The sequence below is a fragment of the Mustela erminea genome, chromosome 17, assembly GCF_009829155.1.
Source record: "Mustela erminea isolate mMusErm1 chromosome 17, mMusErm1.Pri, whole genome shotgun sequence".
In the NCBI taxonomy this organism is placed as follows: Eukaryota; Metazoa; Chordata; class Mammalia; order Carnivora; family Mustelidae; genus Mustela; species Mustela erminea.
Genome location: NC_045630.1, coordinates 44,540,777 through 44,564,260, shown reverse-complemented (window position 1 = coordinate 44,564,260; position 23,484 = coordinate 44,540,777). Strand labels below are relative to the sequence as shown.

The window sequence follows — 23,484 nt, the reverse complement described above, 5'->3', positions numbered from 1 at the left end:
CAGACAGGAATGTGACATAGAATGACAAACTATACACTCACCCACACACACAGGTTCCTGCGTGCAGGGGTGATGCCATTCATACTCGCTCAGGTGGGGCTGCTGACACACACGGCCAGCTCCGTGCAAGACTGTGGGTCAGAAAGGTGCTCCCAGCTGGCAGAAGCCAGCCTCAAACTCAGGCTCCACCCGGCCCCTTGTGCACGGCACACCCCTTAGTCCCCCGGCCCACGTCGCCATTGACACATGCAGTCTAAGACACCATCGCCTGGCAATATGGAACACCAGAGATCTGACTGATACTCCTTTGTACATGCGGGGAAACTGAGGCTCAGAGAACGGAAGGCATGGGACCAAGACGGCTCGTCGATACATGTCAAGATTAGAAGCCAGCCCGTATGACTCAGGTGCCGGGGGCCCCTTAACCCATGCAGGTGTACCTTCACAGATAGAGTCACACGTGCCCTGGAGAGGGGCCCACATGCACAAGCCCAAAACCACACACACAGCTGTGCCCCCTCTCACAGACATGGAACGCGACAGGCTGAGGTCCTCTCCCACTCCTACTCCTCCGGCGACCAGCATGGGGTGTGTATGCTGGGGAATGAGAAGCAGCACCGACCTAAAGTCATGGATACTGGCCCCCTTTGTGGTAGCTGTTCACCCCTCTTTTGGCCAAAAAGGGTGAAGCACAAGGTGGCCCAACCAGGCCTCTGGCAAACCTCATAGCTCCATAATTGCAACCCCTTGGGACTGTGTGGGACCCTGGGGCTCCTCTAGAGCAGATGCCCGAAGGCAGGAGCTGTCGGCAGGGTCCCCGCCCCAAGCCAAGAGCGTGAGTCTGTGTTCAGGATCCTGGATCCCAGCCTGGGACCCCCTGCCCCATTCTCTAAGATCTCTTGCCAGCCTGCCTTTATTTCCTCATTGCCAAAAGGCAGAGTTGGAGTCAGTGTCCTTTCCAGCTCTATATCCTGGGGCTCCATGACCTTGAAATAGACAGGCTTCTCCGTCTCCTGAGCTGTCCAATACGATAGCGTCATAGGGCGATGTACATTAAAATTAAAATTAAGTCGAACGTCACACTAGCCATATTTCAAGTGCTGGGCAGTCACATGTAGCTAGCTAGTAGCCACTGTGCTGGACAGCACGGATATAGAACGTTTCCACTACGGCGGAAGTTCCGCTGGGCAGAGCTGAATTCTGGGCAGCAATAATGATAGGGCCTTGTGGTTGAGAGGTTCCTGAAGAGGCCAAAGGAACTACTTGGAGAAACAGAAGAAGGCCCCTTCTCTGTAGGCACGTTTCTGGATGGGGCTGCGAGAGCTCTCCCACCCGGGCTGAAGACAAGCGATCTTAGTTCCCACTCATACACACACCCTCCACATCCACCACCCAATGTCACCTCGCCACCTAATACATGCATTGGACGGTGGGTGGGAGGGTGGGTTAGGATTTGTCTGGGGAGCTCCCTGCAGAGAAGGGCGAAGGGCCTCTGAGATGCAGCGGGGGACTCCTTTTCAGCGGGGACCTGGGGCACAGGTGGGCGAGTCCAAGCCGACCTCTTGGTGGCAGCCAGATCTCCATCCACTAGGCTGGAACCGGGGCGCAGGAAGAGGCCTCCCCCGGCCCTGCCCCAGGCCGCCCAGGGAGAGTGGTCCGCGCCGATGCAAGGGGAAGGAGGCTGGCCATCGCGCGGGCTCAGAGGCCGGGGAGCGATCCCCGCGCTGCTGGTCCTGGGACCCGGGTGGGGGCGGGGCGGGGAGGGGCGGGGCGATCCCAGGCCCCGCCCCTGGCGTCACGGCCTCCCCGAGGGCGTCACCCCCGCCCGGAGCTCCAGGTAGCGGCGGCCGCTGAGTCCGCGGTGGCCCGCGGGCCGCGGCGGGGGCGGGGGCGGGGCGGGGGCGTTCCCGGGCCCCCGCCCCGCGGCCCGCCGCCCGTGATGATGTCACAATCGCGGCGGGCCACGGCGTTCCCGGGTCGGCTTCGGGCGCCGATCGGAGCGGGCAGCGGGCTCCTGAGTCATGGACTTCCCCTGGCCCCTCCTCTACCACTCCCACCGCCGCGCCGGGCCCCCCCGCAGGGGCTAGCGCTCGCGCGGCGGCTCCGAGGGGGTGGGGCTGCTGGGAATGGCTGTGCCCCCTTCGGCTCCTCTGCCGTGCTCGCCCTTTTACCTGCGGCGGCAGGCGCCGTGCCCGCAGTGCTCATGGGGCATGGAGGAGAAGGCGGCGGCCAGCGCGGGCTGCCGGGAGCCGCCAGGCGCCCCGAGGGCCGCCGCCGTCCCTTGCTTCGGCATATCCGTGGACCAGGACGACATCCTCCCGGGAGCCCTGCGCCTCATCCAGGAGCTGCGGCCGCATTGGAAGCCCGAGCAAGTTCGGACCAAGGTAGCCGAGGGGGCGCGGGGCCGCGCCGGGGCCCTGTCGGGGCTGGAGCGGGGATGCGTGAACGTCTGTCCGTGCATCCGTCCGGGTGGCGGTCCCAGGGGTGCGCGGCCGCTGTGCAGGGCAGGGTTGCAATGGTGGTTTGGGTGTGTATTTTGCTCCATCTGTTCTGGTCCCCAAGCAGAGCCAGGCTCCCACCTTCCTCGGCCACCCACCCCCTCCCCGGGTCCCCACACCCCCCTCCTCCCCGGGGCTCGTGGGCAGCCCGGAGGTCCACCTGCCCACCGTCAGCATGCTGCGCGCGAGGGCCCCACCCCCTGTCGCCGCGCGCCGGTGCCCCTCGCCGCCCGAGGAGCGCGCGGCCGGCGCTGAAACCTGAGGAGGCAGGAACTTTTAAGGGAGCCCCCACCTACACACACACACACACACACACACACACACACACATCCCTGCCTTCTCTGCACCGTGGTGGGAGCAAAGTCTCTAGGCTCTGAGCCGGTCCCAAGAGCCACCGTGTGGAATTTCGGCTTAGCCCAGGGCCCCTGCGCCGGATGGAAACCCTCCCCGTCGCCCCAGGCTCAGGCTCTGCACCCCCACACAGGGGGGGCCTCCTCATCCCCAGCTGGGTACATTCTCCCGGACACAGATGTGGGCAGAGCCTCCAACTGAGGAGCCTCAGGCAGACCTCCCAGCTGATCCGCATCCTCTAAAGGGTCTTCACCTGCTCACCCTCCCCCGCCAGCCCCTCTGGGAGCTGCTTGTGGAGGAAAAAGTCCGGAGCTGGGCACCTGCAGCTAGTTCTGGAGTGGCAGGGGCTCCCTGCTGCTGGGTCTTCAGGGTGGGGAGAGGCCAGGTTCCCCCACCCCAGTGCAGAGGCTGACAGACACCTCTTGGGGGACAGATGGGTGGGTAGCATTTTCGAAATAAAAGACACGCTTCAGTTGTAAGACCCACAAGGCATTGAGCAGGTCTGAGGTTAATTTCAGCACTGATGGAACATGCTATGTGCCAGTCCTTCCCCTCTCTGGGCCTCAGTTTCCCCACCTAGAATTGGTTCGGATGTCCTCTAAAGCCCCGACTGGCTCTGTCACACTGTGCCCCGTCAATTCCATGGTTCAGTCCTCCTTGTCACCGTACCCAGAAAGTCTAGTCTGTTTCCCCCAACCCCAGCCCATGTCCTCTTGTCTCTTCTGGTTTGGAACTCCGAGGCCCTAAGGAGCTCTGACCCCTAAAACCCTCGGCTGAGTTCCAGCCTCCATAAACTCCACACCGCCCTGGCTGGATGGGGTGTGGGGTGTAGCTAAGAGTCCTGGGCCGGGCAGAGGGTGAGAGGCAGCTGGGTCAGGATGTACTTGTCCTGGGCAACTCCCGATCCTCCCTGGCCACAATCTGGTCCATAGAGATTTCTTTCAGGGATGGAGGGGTAAGAAGCGAGGAGGGGGCTTCTCCCACCAAGGAGTGTGGAAATTCCTCTACTGCCAAATCCCATCTGCTAGAAGCGGACCCAGGAGACGTGAGGGTGCCTGGGCTGAGGTTTTCTTCTAAAACTCAGGCTCTCCCAAGCACTGAGGAGGGTAAAGCATTAGGAACAGTGCTGAGCTCCTGAAGGATGGCGGGGCAGGGTTCTGCATGGTTGTGCTGGGCATGCAAATGAGCACCCCTTGCTAGAGGTGGGGAAGCCATGGGCATGGGCCTGAACAGAGACCCTGCCCCACACGCCCTTGTGCTCCTCCTCCCCATGCCAGCGCTTCACTGATGGCATCACCAACAAGCTGGTGGCCTGCTACGTGGAGGAGGACATGCGGGACTGCGTGCTGGTCCGGGTGTACGGGGAGCGCACTGAGCTGCTGGTGGACCGGGAGAATGAGGTCAGGAACTTCCAGCTGCTGCGAGCACATGGCTGCGCCCCCAAACTCTACTGCACCTTCCAGAATGGGCTGTGCTATGAGTACATGAGGGGCATGGCCCTGGGACCCGAGCACATCCGGGAGCCCCGGCTCTTCAGGTGAGAAGGTGACCCGGGTTACCATTCATTTCCACGATTCCTCAAGCCTTGGCCAACTTCCTTGGCATAGAGTGGAGTCCGTGAATGAGTCATAAGGTCTGTGAACTTCCTGAAATTGCATGAAAATGTGTGTTTGTGTGTGCACACGCGTGGCTCTGCAGAGAGGGGCCGTCGGTCTGTATGGATTTTCAGTGGCATCCGCTGGAAAGGTGATCTGCTTCTTAGGCAAGTGAGAATTTGGTGAACCTGGGACCAAAGGATCTGCTTTCCCTAAATGCAGCAGGGCTCTGCTTCCTGGCTTCATGTCTCCGCCCTTTGCCCACCCCACGTCTGACCTGGAAACATCTTGAAACCTTGGAAATGAAATCTGAGCCAAATCCGCAGAGCGCCCAGGATTTCCTGCCCCTCCCCTCCTGCCAGGAGCTCAGGCATGCTAGGAGAATGGGCCCTATCCAGGGGGAGCCTGGGTTTAGCAGCCCAGAGAGACACCAGCCCTCCCCTAGTCTGAGCTCCGTCCAGGTTCCCCGACAAAGTGGGAGCCCAGGTTTGGGAAGCTGCCAAGGCTTCCTTCCCGAGGCTCACCAGAACCCATGATCCCCTGGGAGCCCCTCCCAAAGCCTGGATGTGTAGCACCCAGGAAGCAGACTTTACCTTTAAGCACCGTGGTTGCCTCTGTGAGGTCTGGAAGGGGGAGAACTAAAGAGGAGCCCTTAGTGCCTTTTCTCTCCTCTAACCATTGTGGGTATGGAGGCCAGGCCCTCCCTCCCATGCTACCGCTGCGTGCGGAGCCCTCTGGCCAAGCGAGGTCCCCAGGCAGGCTGAGGTTGACTTCTGATCCTGGGGGCAGCCTGGGATTCTCGGGTTCAGTCCCATCCTTGCCAAGGAGAAGGCACTTTCCAGATAACCCAGGTGAAACAGTAAAAGGTCATCTAGGGAGCAGACCAAGAAGTTTTTGCTTCCTCACCTGTTACCTAGTTAACCCCAAGTAAGTGCACCTGGCCCTATTTGTGGAGACAGATGGGCCCCCCAGGGACTTAGAAGGGACTTTGAGATGCCTTTGCTCTAGTGCTCCCTCTGCGGCTGGTCAGGCTCTGGGGTATTTATGTCATATGTCGAGTTGTATGTCGTATCTGTGTGTGTGTGTGTGTCTTTGTCTGGAGTTAGGGGGACGTACAAACCTGTCCAGTGGTCTTCTCCGGCTCCTGCTGAGTGTCCTGCCTGGAAGCAGACGGTCAGAGCAGGGTGGGGGCCCGGGGAGCCGTGGGTTGGCTTCTCCCACGCCACGCTGCTGGCGCTCCTTCAGTCTTGTGTAAATAAGCTCGTAGACTGGCACGTTGTCCCTGGGTCTCTCGCAGTGTCCGGCCACCTCTGGGAAGGTGGTGCCGTTCCTCGTGCTCTCGTGGGAACAGTTACCATCAGGAAGATTGAAGATGGATGTAGGTTCGATAGCAACTTCACACTTGGGGGAGAGCCAGAAGCTGGGGTAGGTGTAGGAAGTAGGCTCTTCCCTGATGATTTACCAAAGAGAGCCCGTTATCTTTCTCAGGGAAAGGTGGATCTCTAAGGGAAAGGTGAGGAGGAGGCCTTGGGGAGCCACGGCCTCATGTTCCCCTGAACCCCACCTCCCAACCTCTACGAGGCTTTGCAGCACAAAAATGCTGAGTGTTGAGGTTACTTCCATTGCTTTTTCAGACAACAGCCCTATTGATATTCAAGGAAACGCTCTGTTCATGCTCTAGTCGGAATCTTCCTTCTGGAAGGAAAGGCCTGGGTCTCAGGTCTCTTTCCCTGCCTCGCCTGAAACCCCAGCGGGCTCCCTCCTGCCCCCGGGGCCTCTAGCCTCTGAAAGCACAGCCTTCTACGCTCACCCTCTCGTGGCTGCCACGCCCCCTGCCCCCTCCGCCCTTCGGGAGGTGGGAGCCTGGGGGGCTTCTGGAGGAGACCTTAGCCTGCCCTGCTATCCCGTTAGGTGACAGCCTGCCCCTTCCCAGGACCTGGCAAGGGGAGGGGTGTCCCTGGAACAGCTCAGTAACAAGGTTTCAAACAGCCAATGCCTTTGTTGTCTTTCCTAGTGATTATTATTCGAGCAACAGGCAGAGGCGAAGGAAGCTTGAATGTTGGAGGCTTGGCAGCCGGGTTGGGGGTGGGGCTCCAGAAGGGAGAGCTGGCAGAGGACTGGGGGAGCCCAGCTGGGACGCAGGGCCTCAGATGCTGGGGTCCTTATCAAGGCCCTCCCTCTCTGACCGGTCAGCCCTCCATCCGCCCCCGCCCTCTCCCAGCCCCCTTCCCCACCGCCCCCTCCTTCTCTCCCGGGACCTTGGATAATGTCCACAGGAGAACTTGAAAATAGAACGCTGGTTTGTTTTGCGTCCTTGGCACCCGGCCGCCAGCATCAACTCCCTGCCGCTGAGGAAAGGGCTGCCCTGGGCCGGCCTGCTTCCCTCCCCACCTTGGCCCGGCTGATAAGAGGCAGGCATTTCTTCCCAGCCAGGCATCACCACCCGCCTCATTCCCCCGCTATGGGCATGGATCAGAGTCCCCTGGAGGGAGGCGGGCCACTGCCCCCATCCCTAGGTGATCCTTCTGTCCTCACGGGTTGCTGTGGGTACACGACCTTGGGGTGGGGCAGGGTCACTGACCCTCGGCCAGCGGCCCGCAGCTTTGCCTTCCTGCTCCCTGAAGCAGCCCCAGCCCTAACTTCTGGAAAAGTTGCTGCTGGACTAAAGGCCTGACGTCATTTTCAGACCCTCCTCCCGCAGGAACGAGAGTCCCTCAGAGAGCTGTCCCACACTCAGCGCTCCGGCTCGTCCCAGTCGTCCCCCTGTTCAAGCCCCTTCTGGTCAGGAGGGGCTGAGCTGGGATGGGCCTGCCCCCACGCTGATCCTCTCCCCTTCCTGTTTTCTGTGTAGGCTAATCGCCCTAGAAATGGCAAAGATTCACACCATCCACGCCAACGGCAGCCTGCCCAAGCCCACCCTCTGGCACAAGATGCACAATTATTTCACCCTTGTGAAGAACGAGATCAACCCCAGGTACAGAGATCTGGGAGGGTTCAAGGCTGCCCCTGTGTCTGCTGCCTTCATGGGATCCCTCCACCCCTCACTCTTCGGGCTCCATCCCACCCCCAGCCCCTGGAGGCTGAGGGGCTTAGGTCCTGACTGCTGAGTCTGTGTCTCCAAGCAGAGCTGGGCTGATAGACTAAATCTCAGGAACTTGGGTCCACAGCTTTACGCCTGTGTGCTTGTGTCTCATTGAGTCTCTGGTTGTAGTAGAGATGAGGGTTGGAGACTGTGCCTCTCCCTTTCCTTAAAGGAGACTGAAGCTCAGAGACTAGCCTTGACCCAGGATGTGGGGCTCATTGCGGGGGCAGGGATCTGTTTCCTAGCCCAGAGCCCTTTCTACCTAAGCTGCTTTCTGAGCAACCAGAAGGGAGAGCCTGGCCCCTGAGAATGGGGTGAGGCTGAGTTCACAGTCAGTCAAAACTCAGCTTGTCAGTTGACAAGCCCTTGAGACATCAAGACTCTTGCTACTTGCCTGGACGCCTCTTGTCCCCACATGCCCCTGGGGACCCTGCTTCTCACCTTGTTCACACTGACAGCTTACCATTTCCTCACTGCCCTTTCCAAGGATTGGTACTCCACCCATCCCGACTGTGCCTTTCCCCAGGGAAGACGGGGCTCCCAGACAGCGGGCTCTCCAGCCGGCAACCTGAAAGTCCTTCTAGCCTTTGGCTGCCTGGCTGTCCCCAGCTTGAGTGCTGGAGGAGGCATGGAGAGTTGAGAGAAGAGCGTGTCACCCCTGCAGGGAAAGGCGGTAGTGAGTCTCCATCCCTCCAGGTACCCTGCTGGGTTGAACATCTCCCTTGTTCCAAAGGTTCATGGGAGACGGGGTATCTCCTTCTCTCCTCCAAGATGACAAGACAATAATTAACTCTATCCCAATCATGTGTCTCTATCATACACACGCACGCACACACACGTGACTTTATCTGGATCCTTGCACTTAATGATTATCAAGCCGTGCTTTCGGACTATTTGTCCAGGATGGCCCACATTCAGACCTTCGATGCCAAATGTTATCTCTGGGACAAGGACTGCCTATCCCCTAGGGCTAAAACAGCACATGGAGAGCAGGACCCTGGGGTGTCTGAGTCAACAGGGCCCTTCAATCGTGCAGCCCACCACTTTCATTTGATAGATGGACGAACTGAGGTCCAGAGAGGGGATGGGTCTTGCCCAAGGCCAGTGGCAGCTCCAGGCCTAGACTCAAGTCTTTTGTACTATTTCCATGTAACCTTCAGGGGTGACCTCGTTGGGAGTGGAATGGTCCTTGAAGAACTGACCACCTTTGCTCTTGTCATACCTTTGACCTTGGCAAATTGAGCTGTTTAACTTCTCAGAGCCTCTTTAAGGGACAGTGTGTGTCGTAAATGACCTAAGCTGCCCCAAGTGGGGCAGTGGTGAGCAGTCACCGGGATGAGATGCAACTCGCGAGCTCGAGTCACAGTCTAATACCCCTGATTTAGTCAATCCTGCATCTCACAAACATCAACAGGGATTTAAAACAATGAAAAATATGGACGTGACATTGGCCCTGCCCTCAAGGAGCTTAGGAACCATCTGGGTAAACAGGACCTGCCTTTGCACAGTGACAAAAGAAGGCATGTAGGGTGGGAGAACCAGGGCTGGTCTTCCTGGCAGAGGCAGGAGGGGCAGAGCTGGGAAGTGAGGCCGCTCGGGCTGGCAGAGACGGTGTGAACTCACTTGGCTCATGGGTGGCAAGTGGATGAGGGTGGCTGGAATGGGCCTTCTGGAGAGATTGGGAAGGGCTGTGGGTGGTGGGGTGGAAGGAGACGGGGAGGACCCTTTGAAGCCAGGTTAGGGAGCCAACATTTTGTTTAGCAGACAGTGGGAAGTCACTGCAGGGGCCTCTGCGCCAGGCAGGGACCATGACTGTGGTTTAGGACGAAGGCTCTCTGGTGTTGTAAGGGACAGAGTCAGGCGAGATTTGGGGAAGTGGGGGTAGGGATTGGAGGTAGGGCGACCCGCTCAGGAAGAATGAACAAGATCCCTGGGCAGCCTCATGGTAACGAGGGGGGAGTGGGGTGCAGAGTGGCAGGTGTATTAGGGACCCTGTGGGAATAGATTTGGTGGCCTTGGTGTTTGGTTGGGCATAGAGGGTGGGGAGTGGTCCCTGCTCTGGGGGACCAGGAGGAGATGCAGATGGGTTGTGTGGTATCAGGGCAAAGGTGATGAGCCAGGAAGCTGGGACACTTAGTCTGCTGTGGGAGAAGGTACTTCCGTCCGCCCATATCCGGAGAGCTGTGGGGACATTTGGCAGGCAGCAGTGTTTTTTTTTCTTTTTCTTTTTGTTTCTTTTCTTTCTTTCTTTTTTTTTTTTTTTTTTTAAGATTTATTTATCTATTTGAGAGAGAAAGAGCATGAGTGGGGAGGAGGGTCAGAAGGAGAGGGAGAAGTAGATTCTCCACTGAGCAGGGAGCTCAGCATGGGGCTCCATCCCAGGACCCTGGGATCACGACCCTGGGATAACTAACTGAGCCCCAAGCAGCAGTGTTTTCATCAGGAACCCCCAGGCTTCCCTGGGATGGGGTGCGGGGACCCTGCACCCTCATCCTGCTGCCTCTGAGGGACCGGCAGGCTGCCTGGGGTGTGACAGTTTCTGTGACACGGTGGCGGTTACTATTTTGCCAACCCCACAGCCTTGAGAAGGTCTAGTGGTGTCAGGGCTGAGGTAGCAAAGCTGGCGGGCTTTCAAGTGGCCCGGGGTGGGAAGCGGGGCAGCAGAGGGAGGCTGCCCAGGGAGATAGAAGCCCTGGATGGCTCCTCTAGTAACCATCTGCGTGGCCTTGGGGTTGGGTAAGGTGGGGGTCAGGCGGCGGTCAGGGCCTGGGCAGCACATATCTTAGATGTCAAAGACGTGTTTTTCAGGCTGAGACCTGGGCAAACCAAAGGAGGCCTCCTAATTCTTATCTTTAGATGGTCTTGGAGCAAGAAAAAAAAAAAAAAATCTTGAAGTATATTGTCTTAAGGAGAGCCAAGACTGAAATGCGTTTATGTAGACTGGGCACCCCAGATAAACTCCAGTGAGGATAAAGGAAGGCCTCCCCCGATCATCCCCGGCAGGCTCCCCCCGAGCTCAGAGCGGCCTGTGCAGAGCCTCTGAGGGGCACCGGGACCCTCGCCATTAGGAGGTCTGGCTTGATTTTGCATCCGTGAATAGGCTGAGGACTGCCTCCCTTAGGTGAGGGGGAAGAGGGTTCAGCTGTGCAAGAAACATCTGGAAGCTGGAAGGCCTCTGCTTTTCCTTGAGCCTCCATTTCCTTGACAACTTGGACGAGAGGCCTCAGATCCTCTTCAGCTTTGACGGGTCTCAAAGCCTGGGAGGGAGCCTGCCGCTTAGCCTTTCCCGGGGGGACAGGGGGACGCCTTAGTCGCTGAATGCTCTTTGCCACATTTTGGCCTCTGGGCTGCGTGTCGGGGGGACGGGGCATCCTTTGGGAGGGTGGGGAGGACGGACAGATCTCCCACTCATCCTCCTGCACATACTCGGGCTGCCCCGGGTAAGAGAGCAAACAGGAGCTACATGGAGACAGAACAGGAGATAAAACCCCTGCCTCCTCCCCTCCACCCACTGGTGGTTCTGGATTTTAAGGGCTGTGCTAACTGTTTGGCTTTTCAGTGTACACAGACCTGTGTGCTTCCTGGGGACCAAAGTTCAGAGCGTCCCAGAACAGTGTGCTCTCAACAGCCTCCCCATGACCTCTGCTCCCGGCACCGAGGGACCCATTCATTCATTCATTCATTCGTTCCTCAACACAGGTTTCTTTCAGCAGCGAGACCTTAGGTACCACGAGAAGGGGTAGGGCAGAAAGAGTGGTGGCCTCTGTCACCTGTGCTCCTGTATACAAGTTGCGCACGTAGGCGTGGTCTGGGACAAGGACACACATGCTCCTAGTTCAGGGTGCAGGGGACAAGTCACTGGGGAGCTACAGAGCAAGTGCTCGACTGAAAGCCCTTAATATTCCTTTGGTCTTGGAGGAGTGAGCCCAAGAGGCAGTTTGTTTGCTTCCTTCAGTGGGCCTGAGTGGCCTCTCTGGGAATGAGAAGTTAGCCTTTATGAGCTCCCTGGGCCTTTCCTCCTGTAACACCAGCTCCTGGAGGAGGAGGGGACGGATCAGGAGTGTCTGTGTTCTCCAGCCCCTCCGCAGGGCACTGTGAGGCCTCCCCAGTCTTGTTTTAGAGAGCAGACCTCTGCGCTCGTTCTCGTCTGGAACAACTGATGCAGACACGCTTTGTCCCCTCCTGTCCTTCCTGTGCCTCCTTCCTTACCTTCCCCGCCCTCTCACGAAGTGGCAGGGACACTGTTGGATCAGGGACAGACGTGCTTTGCAAAAGGCTCTTACACCGTGTTTTAATAAGCTGCTTAGAGTAACTGCAGGAAGTCAGGAGATCAGGACGTCTTAGCGCCAGATGACAAAGGTGAGGGTCTAAAGGGCGGCCCATTTGGCCAGGGGTCCCCTGCAGGAACAGATAGCGATGGGGCCAGCACTCAGGACTCCGGAGGCCCAGCGCCTATCTTGCTGTCAGCCCTCCCCCTCACCGGCCTCCTTTCTTGCCGCCGCCCAGCCTTTCCGTAGATGTCCCCAAGGTGGAGGTATTGGAGCAGGAGCTGTCCTGGCTGAAGGAACACCTGTCGCAGCTGGACTCCCCGGTGGTGTTCTGTCACAATGACCTGCTTTGCAAGAACATCATTTACGACAGCACCCAAGGTATGCCTTCCCCGGCTCTGGCTGGGCCACAGCTGGGCGGTACCCAGGCGATCGGCGGCCTTCCGGCTGCCCTTGCTCAGACCGGCCCTGGGATGAGCAAAAGGCGACCTTCCGGTTTAGGTCTCAAGTTGACTTAAGGGAGAAGGAAATAAATTTCCACCTGGAAAAAATCTATGCTGTGGTCTGTGGAGGTCCTCCGTGTGAGGCTACCTGAGCCATTCCCCCTGCCACAATATTCTGGGTTTCTGAGGATGTCTGGGGTGGCCTGGGCCCTCCTAGGGACAGAACCTTGCTGTGTGCCCCATGAGAGCTCCACCCCCGGGGAGCCCCGACCTTTACCTCTGGTCCTCAGCCACGTGGAGGACAGATGTCTTGAGTACCCACCTGTGTGCGGACAGCTCAGGGGCAGGGGGACAAAAGAACAGCCTCGAGGGCACCCCCAGGGAGGGTGGGTTGGGCTGGGTTGCCGCCACAGGGGCATTCCGGTCTGTGGGGACCTGATGGGCTCCGTCTCCCTCTCCCGGGACCCACCCCCATGGCCGCTGTCTTCCCTCACAGGCCACGTACGGTTCATTGACTATGAGTACGCCGGTTACAACTACCAAGCTTTTGACATTGGCAACCATTTCAACGAGTTTGCAGGTGAGAAGGGTATTGTTTGTCTCGGTCCAAGATACTTTCCTCGTGATGGAGGGCCAGGTCCGGGGTGAGGATCGGGGCGGGGCTCTGCCCTCCCTGGGGGGGAGGCGTGACAGCCGGTCCTCCAAAATCTCACAGCTCAGGGAGGGGAGGCACAGCCTGCCTTGAGGGGGCTCCAAGGCTCATGGGTGAGGCCAGACCCTCACACAGAGCAGACCCCCGCCAGCCCATCGGGCAGTTGGGTACTCATGAGGACAGTGTCCCATCCCTAGGATCCTGGGCTTGACATGCGAGTTAGAAAAAGACCCCTGGGGGCCTGGCCGGCTCAATCAGGGGAACATGTGGCTCTTGATCTTGGGGTTATGAGTTCAAGCTCCACATCGGGTGATTACTTTAGAAAAGTAAAAAATATTAAGAAAAAGCCCCCTTTCCTCTACCCCTGGTAGATGGGCCAGGCACAGCTCTGTCCCTTTGCTCAGGCTGCCTTCTGCCCAGCACTGCCTGCACGATCATAAGGATCCTGCCTGCAGAGAAGGAGCAGAACAAGCTGGTGCCCTGAGGAGAATCTAGGTGGAACTCATTAAAAGCATATACTCTGCAACTTTACTGTCCATGTTCAAACCCTGACTTTGAGGCTTACTAGCTGTGTGACCCTGGAGCTGGTTACTTACCTACTCTGGGCCTCTGGAAAGTGGAGGTATTAACTGTACCTACTTCTCATCAGCGTGAGCTCCACACACAAGAGGAGCACATGCTAAGCCTCCTACTGGTGTTCACTGGTACTAGGCAGCGTAGCTAAGGAGGCCGGCGCCGGAACGGATGCAGTTGGATGAGGGGTGTCTGGCTGTGCTGGCCAGTTGAGGAAAGGCCCAGGCTGTACAATAGCAGCATTTGTGTGAAAGAAGCTGGGCAGGTTTTTCCGGCTTGAGAGCTTCATTGTTAAAGGATCTGATGGGACCAGAGAGGCGACTCCGGGATGGAGTTGGACACTGGGGCTGGAGCGACATCAGGTAGTGTGGGGTGCTCAGGGGAATGGGGCCAGCCCCTGGGGCGCAGGACAGGTGAGGCACACCCAGGCCAGCTGTCAAGCCACCACTTACCTGGTCCAGCCTCGGCCGTTCCCCAGCCTAAGCCTGCCCAATTGTGTCCCTTTGAGAAGCCCAGGTGATGGGGTCTGTCAAGCACTCATTGTACCTGAGAGTGTGACTTCCCAGGATGGCCACCAGCAGCATCTAAGAACCTACAGGACAGTGGGGCCTCAGCTGGGCAGGGCCCTGGGCCTGTGGGCGCTCTGCTGCCAGACCTGCTGACCTTTCCAGAAGGGATCATTCTGAAGCATCTTAAGCCTTCCTGCCCCACATGGAGCAAGATCCAGCTGGAATTTCTCCCAAGGGGCAGATTGCGTTGTGCTCTCAGTTGTGAAGGAAGGAGGAAGGCAGGGAAGGAGACTGGGAGCTGGGGAGGGAGCACTCCTGGGTTCTTGGGAGCAGGAAGACCCAGTCCTGGGAGGCAGGAGGTGAGCGTTCCATCCCTAACCTCCCCTCTCCCTGGCTGCCTGGGAGCAGCTTCTACTCTGGGGGTTTCTACACCTGTACCAGAGGATTCTTTCTCAGCCATCCTCTTGGGACCCCAGGAGATGGAGTGTGTTTCTCCAGGAGTGAGGGGAGCTGGGGAAGGACAGGGAGGAAAAGAGGAAGAAACCAGGGGCAGGGTGGCCCTGCTTCTGTCTTAAGTGAACTGCAGCTCTCCGTCCCAGCTCGAAGGCCAGGCTCTGCCACCGGGTCAGGGATGTGGCTGGGGTGCGTTGGGCGGGCAGCAGCTCGAGGACTCGAGGGCAGGACCAGAAGGAATGGAAGCCGCCTGGTCCAGGGTTCCAAGCCTGGCTGCATTTCTGAGGTATCTGGAGATTTGGACACGGGGCTAGAGGTGCCTGGGAACTTCTTACCAAGCTCCCTCGGTGATGTTTTGAAGGAGCCAGCTCAACACTGGTCCAGGAGGCAGTCCAAGACCCACACTTCCAGATGGGAGACCCTGGCCCGTGGGCGGGAAGGCCTTGTGCGGGTCTCACTGGTCTGCATCCCACCAAAGAGGCAGCCTGGGGTGGGGTGCTGTGGCCGAGCACCTCCTGTGGGCCGTAGTTGCTCTGAAAGGCACAGGGGTACAGCGATGCTGACTTAGGGGTCCCTGTCACACCCAAAACCGTGCCTCGCCCTGCAACCGGTCTGCCTCAGCTTTCCTCCATCCCATGGAAAGCAGCACCCCCGGCTCCCCACACTGGCTAAGTTCAGTGGTCGAGAGGCTGTATTCCTAGGCACAGCCCCACAGGATGTACACAAAGGTTTCTAGGGGAGCAGGGGATACCGGTGAGCTGGAGGAGTCCCCCCACCCCAGGTGGGCCCGCCTCTCAGGCACTGCCTCATGGCCACTTCCCCCTCAGGTGTGAACGAGGTGGATTACTGCCGCTACCCCGGCCGGGAGACCCAGCTACAGTGGCTGCACTACTACCTACAGGCACAGAAGGGCATGGCTGTGACCCCCACGGAGGTGGAGAGGCTCTACGTGCAAGTCAACAAGTTTGCCTTGGTAAGTGCCTTCGCAGGGGTGGTGGTGGGGGGCACCCCCAGCTCCTCCAACAGCCCAGGGCAAAGGAAGCAGAGGTCAGGGTAAGAAGTGAGGTCCTGAGACCCCAGCCCCTGCTCCTGAACCCCCACCGTGGAAGTGAGGTCTGGGAAGAGCCCTCTTGGGCATCCCCAGAATACGGAGGTGCCCTCTTGCCTGCAATTCCCTATCCAAGTCTCTCTTTCCTAGGGAAAGACTTTCAAAAAAGAGCCCAGCTTCCTGTTTCAGCAGTTCTCTCCTTTGGACAAGTAATTCTCTCTAGTGTCTAACTTGAGCCTTTCATGCTGCCGTTAAATGCATCTCATTTTTTTTAAGCCGTTGGAGGAGATAAAGCATGTCCATTCCAATCCTCCTTGTTAACGACCGCCACTGACTCAACTGCATAAGTTTCTCCCATCACGCTCTTCCTGCTCAAACTACCGAGCTGTCAGTTCTCGATTTGGAGTGTCATTCATCCAGGGTACCTGGTTCATGGCCGGACTCCATCAGTGTGTGCCCAGGGGATTGCTAACTAGTCTTATTAACGTCAGCCTCGCAGAAGCAGGAGGACAGGTCCGCTGCTCTGAATTTCACAATACAGCGTGGAGCTCACGTAGAATCTTTACTTACCTGTCATTTTGGATTACTGCTCCTGTTTTCCTCATTGGCACAGAACTGATTTCCCATCAGGTTCTTCTTAACTGGTGCGCTTAGGCCTCTTGCTAAATGTTTTCACATCATTACTGACGCTTTGCTAATTGGTCTATATGCCCCTTGAAGTCCTGAAAAGTGGAGGTAGGTGCTATGCAGCCAAGCCCCGACTGAGCAGGATGTGGGGTGGGGTAGGGGGCCCTGGCTCGGGCTAGTCATGATGTCACCACTGTTTGCTCAGGGACAGCTGGGAGCAGGCTCTGGCTTCTTGAGCCTGGGGTGGTCTGGTTCTGAGGGCTCCTCTGGTCAAGGCGGGAAGCAGTTGAAGGCTTAGAGCCCAGACTCAGGGCCTCGCGCTGTCACACCCACACTCCTTTCCCGACCCAGCCCACGTCCAGACAGAAGAAGGAAAGGGGCTGGAGGACGTCAGTTAAGGGGGTCCCCCTGATGGGACTGGGCCTGTGCTCTGGGGGAGGGGTTCATCTCATCCTGGTGCCTTGGCCTTGAAGGCCCCAGGAGACTCCCCTGGGCAGGGGAGATGCCAGGAATGAAGCTATGCTTAGCATTAGAAGCACCATCCGGCGGACCCCTACCTGGGGCAGGTCGAGCTCTGCATTTTTCTCAAGGGAGTGAAGCCTCCAAATGCTGACCAGCGACTTGACCAGCTCCTGGCTCTGTGGGGTTCCTGACAGGCAGGCGTGGTTGCCTTGCTGACTTACTCTGGTCCCTTTCCAGGCATCTCACTTCTTCTGGGCACTCTGGGCCCTCATCCAGAACCAGTTCTCCACCATCGACTTTGACTTCCTCAGGTGAGTACAGAGGGCGAGTTGGGGCAATGGGGAGTGGGAGAAAGGAGTAGCTCGAGCCAAGGGTGTGGGGGCAAAGACAGTCCAGAGACAATACCCGAAGTCCCTTCTTCTGCTCTGCTAACTTGTCCCCAATCCAGTCACCCCATATCCAGTGGGGTCACCACTCTAGGGGAAACACCTGAGCCCAGCGCACCATGCAGAAAGTAGAAGTTCTCGAACCTTCCCATCATGCCTCATAGCAGATTTGCTTTCCCTCCTACATCTTAACGACCTAGTTCACTGCACCCTGTTCTGCAGCCACTGTTCTTAGCCACAGAGCCTGGTGGTGAAAGGAAGTGTTCATTTTATGGCAGAGGGAGCAGAGTTCTTCCAGAGCGCAGAAGTTAATCTCTGAGGCCACTGGGGCGGTTTAATGCTTACCGCCAGGGCTATCAGGCTCAGCTCCTCCCAGTGAGGTACTAGGGCCGACCCGGGGTCCGTATTGGAGTACTGACTCCTGGCTCCATCATCTCAGATACACATGGCCTCAAGGACCAGGAATCGTGTGGTCTAGCCTTTCTCCATTCTGGTCTGGTCTTGTTGCCCTGTCCGCCCCTAACCCACCCGCCCTCAGCTGGGAAGGAGACACTGCCCCGACTTCACAGTGTTCACGGTGACTGGAGAAAAGGCCAAAGACACAGCTGAGATCTCCCCCTCACACTTAGGATGGCTGTTTATCAAAGAAACAGAAACCCAGCATTGGGAAGGATGTAGAAAATCGGAACCCCTGGCTGCCGCTGGCGGGAACACAAAAGGGCACAGCTGCTGGGAAAAACAATACCGAGCTCCCTCAAAAATTTAAAAATAGAATTCCTGGGCCATCCAGCATTCTCACCACCGGGTGCGCAGCCAGAGTCGAAAGCAGGGGGTCAGAGAGAGATGTGCGAACCCGTGTCGGTAGCTTTATTCACAAGAGCCCAGAGGCGGGAGCAACCCCATGTCCATGACGGCTGACTGGGGACATAAAGGTGGTCTCCACACACAGGGGAGTATTACTCAGCCTTTTAAAGAGAGAAAACCAGGTCACATGCTAGAACGTAGGACCTCTGAGGACCTGCTAAGCGAAAGCCAGTCACAAACAGACCATCACTGTAGGATTCCACTTACGTAACTGAGTTAGTCAAGTTCACAGAACCAGAGCAGGGGGGCACCTGGTTGGCTCGGTCAGTACAGCATGACTCTTGACCTCGGGGTTAGGAGTTTGAGCCCCACATGTGGTGTGGTTACTTAATTTTTAAAATAAAACTAGAGTGGCTTTTGCCAAGCGCTGGGGGGTGGGGGGGGGGGTGGATATAAGTTGCTGTTTAATGGGTGTAGAGTTTCAGTTTTGCCAACTGCAAAAGTCCTGGAGGGCTGTTTATAAAGATGTAAGTGTACTTTACACTGCTGAACTGGGCGGGGGGGGGGGGGGGGGGGGGGGCATTTAGGGAAGGGTTGCTCCAGTCTAAGAAAAATAAAATAGTTGGAAGAAAAAAAAAAGAAAAAAATCCCCTGCCCTGGGGGTGGAGCTGGTGAGAATTGCTCAGGGTATGAGTTCCCCCAGTTCCCCCACCTGGCCGGCCTTCTCAGCCTGCTCCCCCTCTCGCAGGTACGCAGTGATCCGGTTCCATCAGTACTTCAAGGTGAAGCCTCAAGTGTCAGCCTTGGAGATGCCAAAGTGACCAGCTTCCCCATCTCTCCCTTACCCACCTGCCCGGCCAGACCCGTTCTCCGGGGCTCAGTCCTGCTCTGGGGTCCGCCCCCTTGGACAAGGTGGGAGAGGGGACAGGTGGGTGTCCAGGGAGAAGGCCCCACCCCTGCTGCCAGCCCCCGCCCTCACCCCATGGATATTGCTGGAGACCACGTTCTTTTGTTTGGAGGGGCTGATAGGACCCAGCTCTGGGGGTCCCCTTCACCATGCCAGATTTGGGGGTGGGCAAGTGCCTGCAGTCAGCCAGGGCCTGGACCACAACCACCCCTGGGAAGTCCGGTATTCCTGGCCTCAGGCCACGCTGGAATCGGGGCTGCCTTAGATGTGTCTTCGACCTTCCTGGCTTGGGGAAAGGGGGAGGTGGGAGGGCTCCTTTCTACCTCCAGTGCCCTGAGCCTCCAGCCCATCTCCCTCTGCACGCCCCACGTGGGAGGTGCTGATGAGCCCAAACCAGCATCATGCCAACTCTGACAGATGGATGTATATATCTGGGGGGAATGATCTAGAACTAGGGTTAACGGCTCCCCTAAAGCCGCCTCCTCCGAGATCCCCTTCCTTTCTCCAAGCCAGATCCAGTCAAACCACCCCTTCCCACACCTCTGCCCCAGGACCTGTGTTCCCCCTCCCCTCCCCTTTTGGCTCTGTGCTTGTGTTCTGTCCCTCTGCCGCCTGCTGGGAGGGAAGGCAAGGGAGTGGTGCCCTCCTGGGCCTCCAGAGCCCAGCTCTGCTTTGTGCTTGGCCAGAGTAGGGTGGCCACCATGGCCAGCAGCTTCCCACCTTGTTCCCTTCCCTGCCCCCCAGGCCCTCGCTTCCAAGGATTTGTCTCTCCCTCTTCACCTTTTGTCCTAAAGTTGGCCCAAAGACTTCCCGCTAGGAAATGAGTAGTGGGAGTCAAGGGGGCGGGGCTCGGGACTTTGGGGTTCGCCAGGCGGCCAAGAGCCTGGGTGGGATGGGTCGTGAAGGTGCGGAGCTGCCGGTCCTGGTCCCCGAACCCCGACTCTCTCGACGGCCTCCACCTCCTCTCTGCCCTCACAGCCTCCAGGCTCTGGCCTAGAAAAGTGATTCATTTGTAAATTATCATGGTTTTCTGCATTAAAATGGCCATTTCTGGACCACTCTGTGTCTGAGTGCCGATGGTGAGGATTTGACTTTGACATAGAGGGTATAATGGACTAGTTCTCCCACAGTGGGGGGTAGGGGTGGCTGCACCCGCTTCTCCAGGGTTCCCTGGGGCTGCCCCCTTCCTCCCCTACCCTGTGAGCACCTGGCTCATGAGGCCTGTGCTCCTGGTCCGGGGTAGGCCTGGGCACAGCTAGTGCTGTCACTCTTCTGCCTCTGACCGTCCTGCTAGAATTGCGGCTCCGCCAGGTAGTAACCAGACAAGAGACCCGGTGGGGAGGGTACTCAGGATTTCTTCCTGCCCCCGGCCTAGCTCCTAGCTGTTGAGGGGGAGGGGTGCTGTTCTGCTGCAGGGAAGGCAAGGATGATTTCTGGAACGAATCTGTTACTTTCTCAGAAGGCTGGAGGGAAGGGAGACCAGAAGCTGAAAGCAGAGCCAGGGTACCCCCGTCGGCAGCCTGGGCTGCTACCGCTGCGCTGCCTCCAGGGCCCGCCGGAAGGTACCCAGTACCCTGAAGAGCGGGGAGAGCAGTGGCCGCCTGCCAGGTAGACTCTGGCTGTTTGGCTTTTGCCGGCGAAAGTACCGGATGCCATGGCAACCACTGGAGCAGAGCTAGACCCAGCAGCTGGGGCCTTCAAGGTCACGGTGATCCAGTGTAGCCAGGGGGGGCCCCCCGGGGTAGCTGTACCAAGCCCAGGAAGGGTATGGGAGAGGATGTGGTGGTGGTGGGGGGGGCCTTGCCCAGTGATGTGCCAGGGCTGGGCAGGCAGGGCCCCTCAAGGGTACCATGGGGTCAGGTGTTCGTGGGCAGGGTCTTCTCGTGGACTAAAGGGCAGTGCCCACCCTCCTTGTTCCTCTCAGATCCACCTCTGGAGCTGAGGGCAGAAATAACCACTGCGAAGGCAGCTTCGTTTCCAGCCTCCTGGGGCCTTGATGTCACAGCGTTGGAGACGGTGTTGCAGTGGTGAGCAGGGAATGGCTGGGACAGGGCCCCCCAGGTACCATCCTGTGCCCCTACGGCCCCCCGCCACCACCTGCACCAAAGGAGCGAACCTGCAGGCACCACCCCACTGCCTTTGAGAAAACATCCTCATTCCTCCAGAGCTCCAGGAGGAGGAGACAGGTGGGGGGTAGGGTTGGGGGGGAGGGGTAGTTTAGGACACCCCGCCCCCTCAAAGCTTGGAGACCTCTCTCTCCTTTCACTGCCACCCCAGACCCCAGACTAACCAGCTCCCCTTGCCCCTGCTCCAAGCACCAGGCCTCAGCAACTCCCCAGGGATGGGGAGGGGGCAGAACGGAGGGTGCGTGGGCTCTACAGGAGCTCTAGCCAAAGCACACCAGGGCAGAGGTTCATCTCTGCTGGGCTCTGACCCTCAGCCTTTGCAGGAGGCACAGAGAGGGCAGAGAATGCCCTAGGCTTCCCGGAAAGGACTAGAACCTTCTGTTCCTGGCCTCATCGCCTGCCTGACCCTATGCTGCCTCTCCCAGGGCAGAAGGGGTAGGGCTCCAGGGCACCAGCGAACAGTCCTCATGGAGAGCACTGTCCATCCTGGAAGGATCCAGAGCATGTGATTCCATGAGAGCAGGACAAGGGTTCCTGTAGTGGGAGGAGGATGGTTTTGGCCCCAGTCAGCCAAGACCACAGAGGACCTGGGAATGGGGAAGTGAGAGGAACTCAGGACTGGCAGAGGATGAGGGTGAGCCTGGCTGGGAGTGTCCTGACGGACGGCCCTGATTTGGTTAGAAACACAGTGTGGGAGATAGTGGAGTCTGATGGGAGATGTCAGTGCCAAGTTAAAATGAGCAATTCTCCCCATGACCACTAGAGGGCAGCCTTGCTCATCTTCCCAAGGACCACTTCCGTCTTTCCCTGGGGGGCCAGGGAGGCTGGGTTGTGCTTGTTAATTCCACCTGAGCTAAGAGGAGAAGCTCTGGAGTGTGGGCCAGGAAAAACTCGCAAAGGCCAGTAGCCAGGACCTAGTAATTCCTGGGGGAGTCTTCACTCCCAAGTTAAAGACCCTGGAATGAAGCACACCTAACTTCTCTCGTCACCACTCTCTCCTATCTCCCCGGTTGTGAACACACCACCTCTATTAATCTGACCCAGGTCTCACTCTTCCACTAGAATTAGGCTTCAGCTTTGCTGCCCCCACTCCATACAACGGGACTGATATCTGATAAAGAGTTGGTCTTTTTATTGATGGTTGTTAAGCATTTTGGAAGTTTTGGTTTGTCATCAGCCCTTTTAAGTCTAATGGGCTGTTACTTCTCAGTGCCTTACGTGTTTGAAATCCTCATTCAAAACAAAGGTCACAGCGCCCTGAAGCACATCACTGGCGCCCCTGCTTCATTACTCAGTATCCTGGAGGGCTCCTAAATGGGACTGGGGCATCCATGGGAGCCCTTTCCTGGGAGGAGGGTCCACCGCTTTCATTAGGTTTTCATGGGGCTCCTTCTCCAAAAGGAGGTAAGGACTACAGATAAGGCTTAACCACAGATGAAGCCCAGACAGGAGACCTGACACCAGCCAAGGCCACAAGGCCAGAAGTGGCCTCCTGACTGCTTACGGTGCTCTCCCTGCTGCCTTACCTTCTTAGGACCGGGGTAGACCAATGTGTGGGGAGGTCTAGCTTACTTCCTGGAGGCAGGGGCAGTATCTTCTTCGGGGTGCAGGCTGCTCTCTGAGTGGCCTCTGTCCCTCCAAAGGCTTGGCCTGGGCTTCCCTGGGCTCAGAGGTTCGTTCCCAGAACCCACACCCGAAGTTCTAGGGAGCTGCCACAAGGGGGCAGTGGTGCCTGGGCTAGCGCCAGTTAGGACTCGTGGCTCCAGGCCAGCCTCCCAGGTCCCCCACTCACAAGGACCAGATTCTGAAATGGTCTGTCTTTATTATGCCAACAGAAAACAAAAAAATTCCCCAAGTGTAAACAGGAGAAAGGTGCTGGTTAAGTTACTCATCATTATCTTATTATTAACAAAATAAAGCACTATCTATGTTTACAGTCATAAAAAAAGAAACAGCCTGGAGAGAAGTTGGGCGGAAGGGAAGGGGGGGGAGGAAGAGAAAGCGACTAGGGGAGGGGATTGGCACAGACACCACAACTGCCTCGGTGGGGTTTGGGGTTCCCTTCCCACCCTGACCCAAGGGCTGTTCTGGATCTTTGGCGTCAGGTGCCAGTGGGGTTCTTCTTAGAGACACAACTTGTCCCTGTGAGCAGGAGCTGAGGCAACTTCCCCAGTGAGTGAGGGAGGGGAAAGGAGCCGGGAGGGGCAGGTGGGAGGGGCAGTCTTCCCCTCACCAGACGGAGAATGGGGAGCCCCCTCCCATTGCCCACTCACCCGCTGCCATGAGGAGCAGCCCTGGTTCTCCAGGGCTTCCATCAACTGTCAAGAAGGGGGGGGGGGCATCAATCCTCCTATCCTTAACTCCCAGCACTCAGACTGGGACCAGGGACTGGGGCACTAAGACCCCCTTGGAGGCTGAGCACATTCCCATGTTGCTCGGAGCTAAAAATGGCTCTGTGGGAACCAGCCAGCAGAGAAGAGGCAGGGAGGGAATGAAGGGAAAGGCAGGGGGAGGTCAGGGCGGCTGGTGGGCCCGGGGGCTGACCAGCGGTGTCCAAAGGGCAGAGGCAGACCCCAAGAAAGGGAGAAAAGCACAGCCCTGCAGAGAAACGAGGACAGAAACACACACAGGACACACAGAACCTGAGACACCCAGACTGACAAAGAGGTAGCAATTTGGGGACAGTGAAGCACGGAGAGG

At 57.9% G+C, this 23,484-nt stretch overlaps 1 protein-coding gene across 4 annotated transcripts; it reads left to right on the top strand.

Annotated features, from left to right (window-relative positions):
* The first annotated feature begins 1,864 nt into the window (after nt 1-1,864).
* ETNK2 (ethanolamine kinase 2) lies at nt 1,865-22,732 on the top strand. Of its 4 annotated transcripts, XR_004279959.1 has the most exons (10): nt 1,865-2,384; nt 4,127-4,386; nt 7,296-7,418; nt 12,033-12,175; nt 12,734-12,817; nt 15,252-15,397; nt 16,799-16,872; nt 18,500-18,679; nt 20,583-20,685; nt 21,108-22,732. XR_004279959.1 is itself a non-coding variant. In XM_032317361.1 (8 exons), the coding sequence occupies exons 1-8, from the start codon at nt 2,127-2,129 to the stop codon at nt 18,570-18,572; spliced, it is 1,161 nt and encodes a 386-aa protein (XP_032173252.1). In that variant the 5' UTR covers nt 1,865-2,126; the 3' UTR covers nt 18,573-19,740. The 4 variants fall into 4 exon arrangements, 2 of the variants coding, with proteins under 2 accessions (XP_032173252.1, XP_032173253.1); XR_004279958.1 differs by having other exon boundaries at nt 20,583-22,732; XM_032317361.1 differs by lacking the exons at nt 20,583-20,685; nt 21,108-22,732 and having other exon boundaries at nt 18,500-19,740.
* Nucleotides 22,733-23,484: the final 752 nt, after the last annotated feature.

What these genes read in the sequence shown, in the direction of transcription:
- ETNK2 (XM_032317361.1), top strand. Translation starts at nt 2,127, where the DNA reads ATGGCTGTGCCCCCTTCGGCTCCTCTGCCGTGCTCGCCCTTTTACCTG. An exon ending in CGGGAGCCCCGGCTCTTCAG is followed by an intron (nt 4,387 to 7,295) that starts GTGAGAAGGTGA and finishes TTTTCTGTGTAG; the next exon opens with GCTAATCGCCCTAGAAATGG. An exon ending in CCATTTCAACGAGTTTGCAG is followed by an intron (nt 12,818 to 15,251) that starts GTGAGAAGGGTA and finishes CTTCCCCCTCAG; the next exon opens with GTGTGAACGAGGTGGATTAC.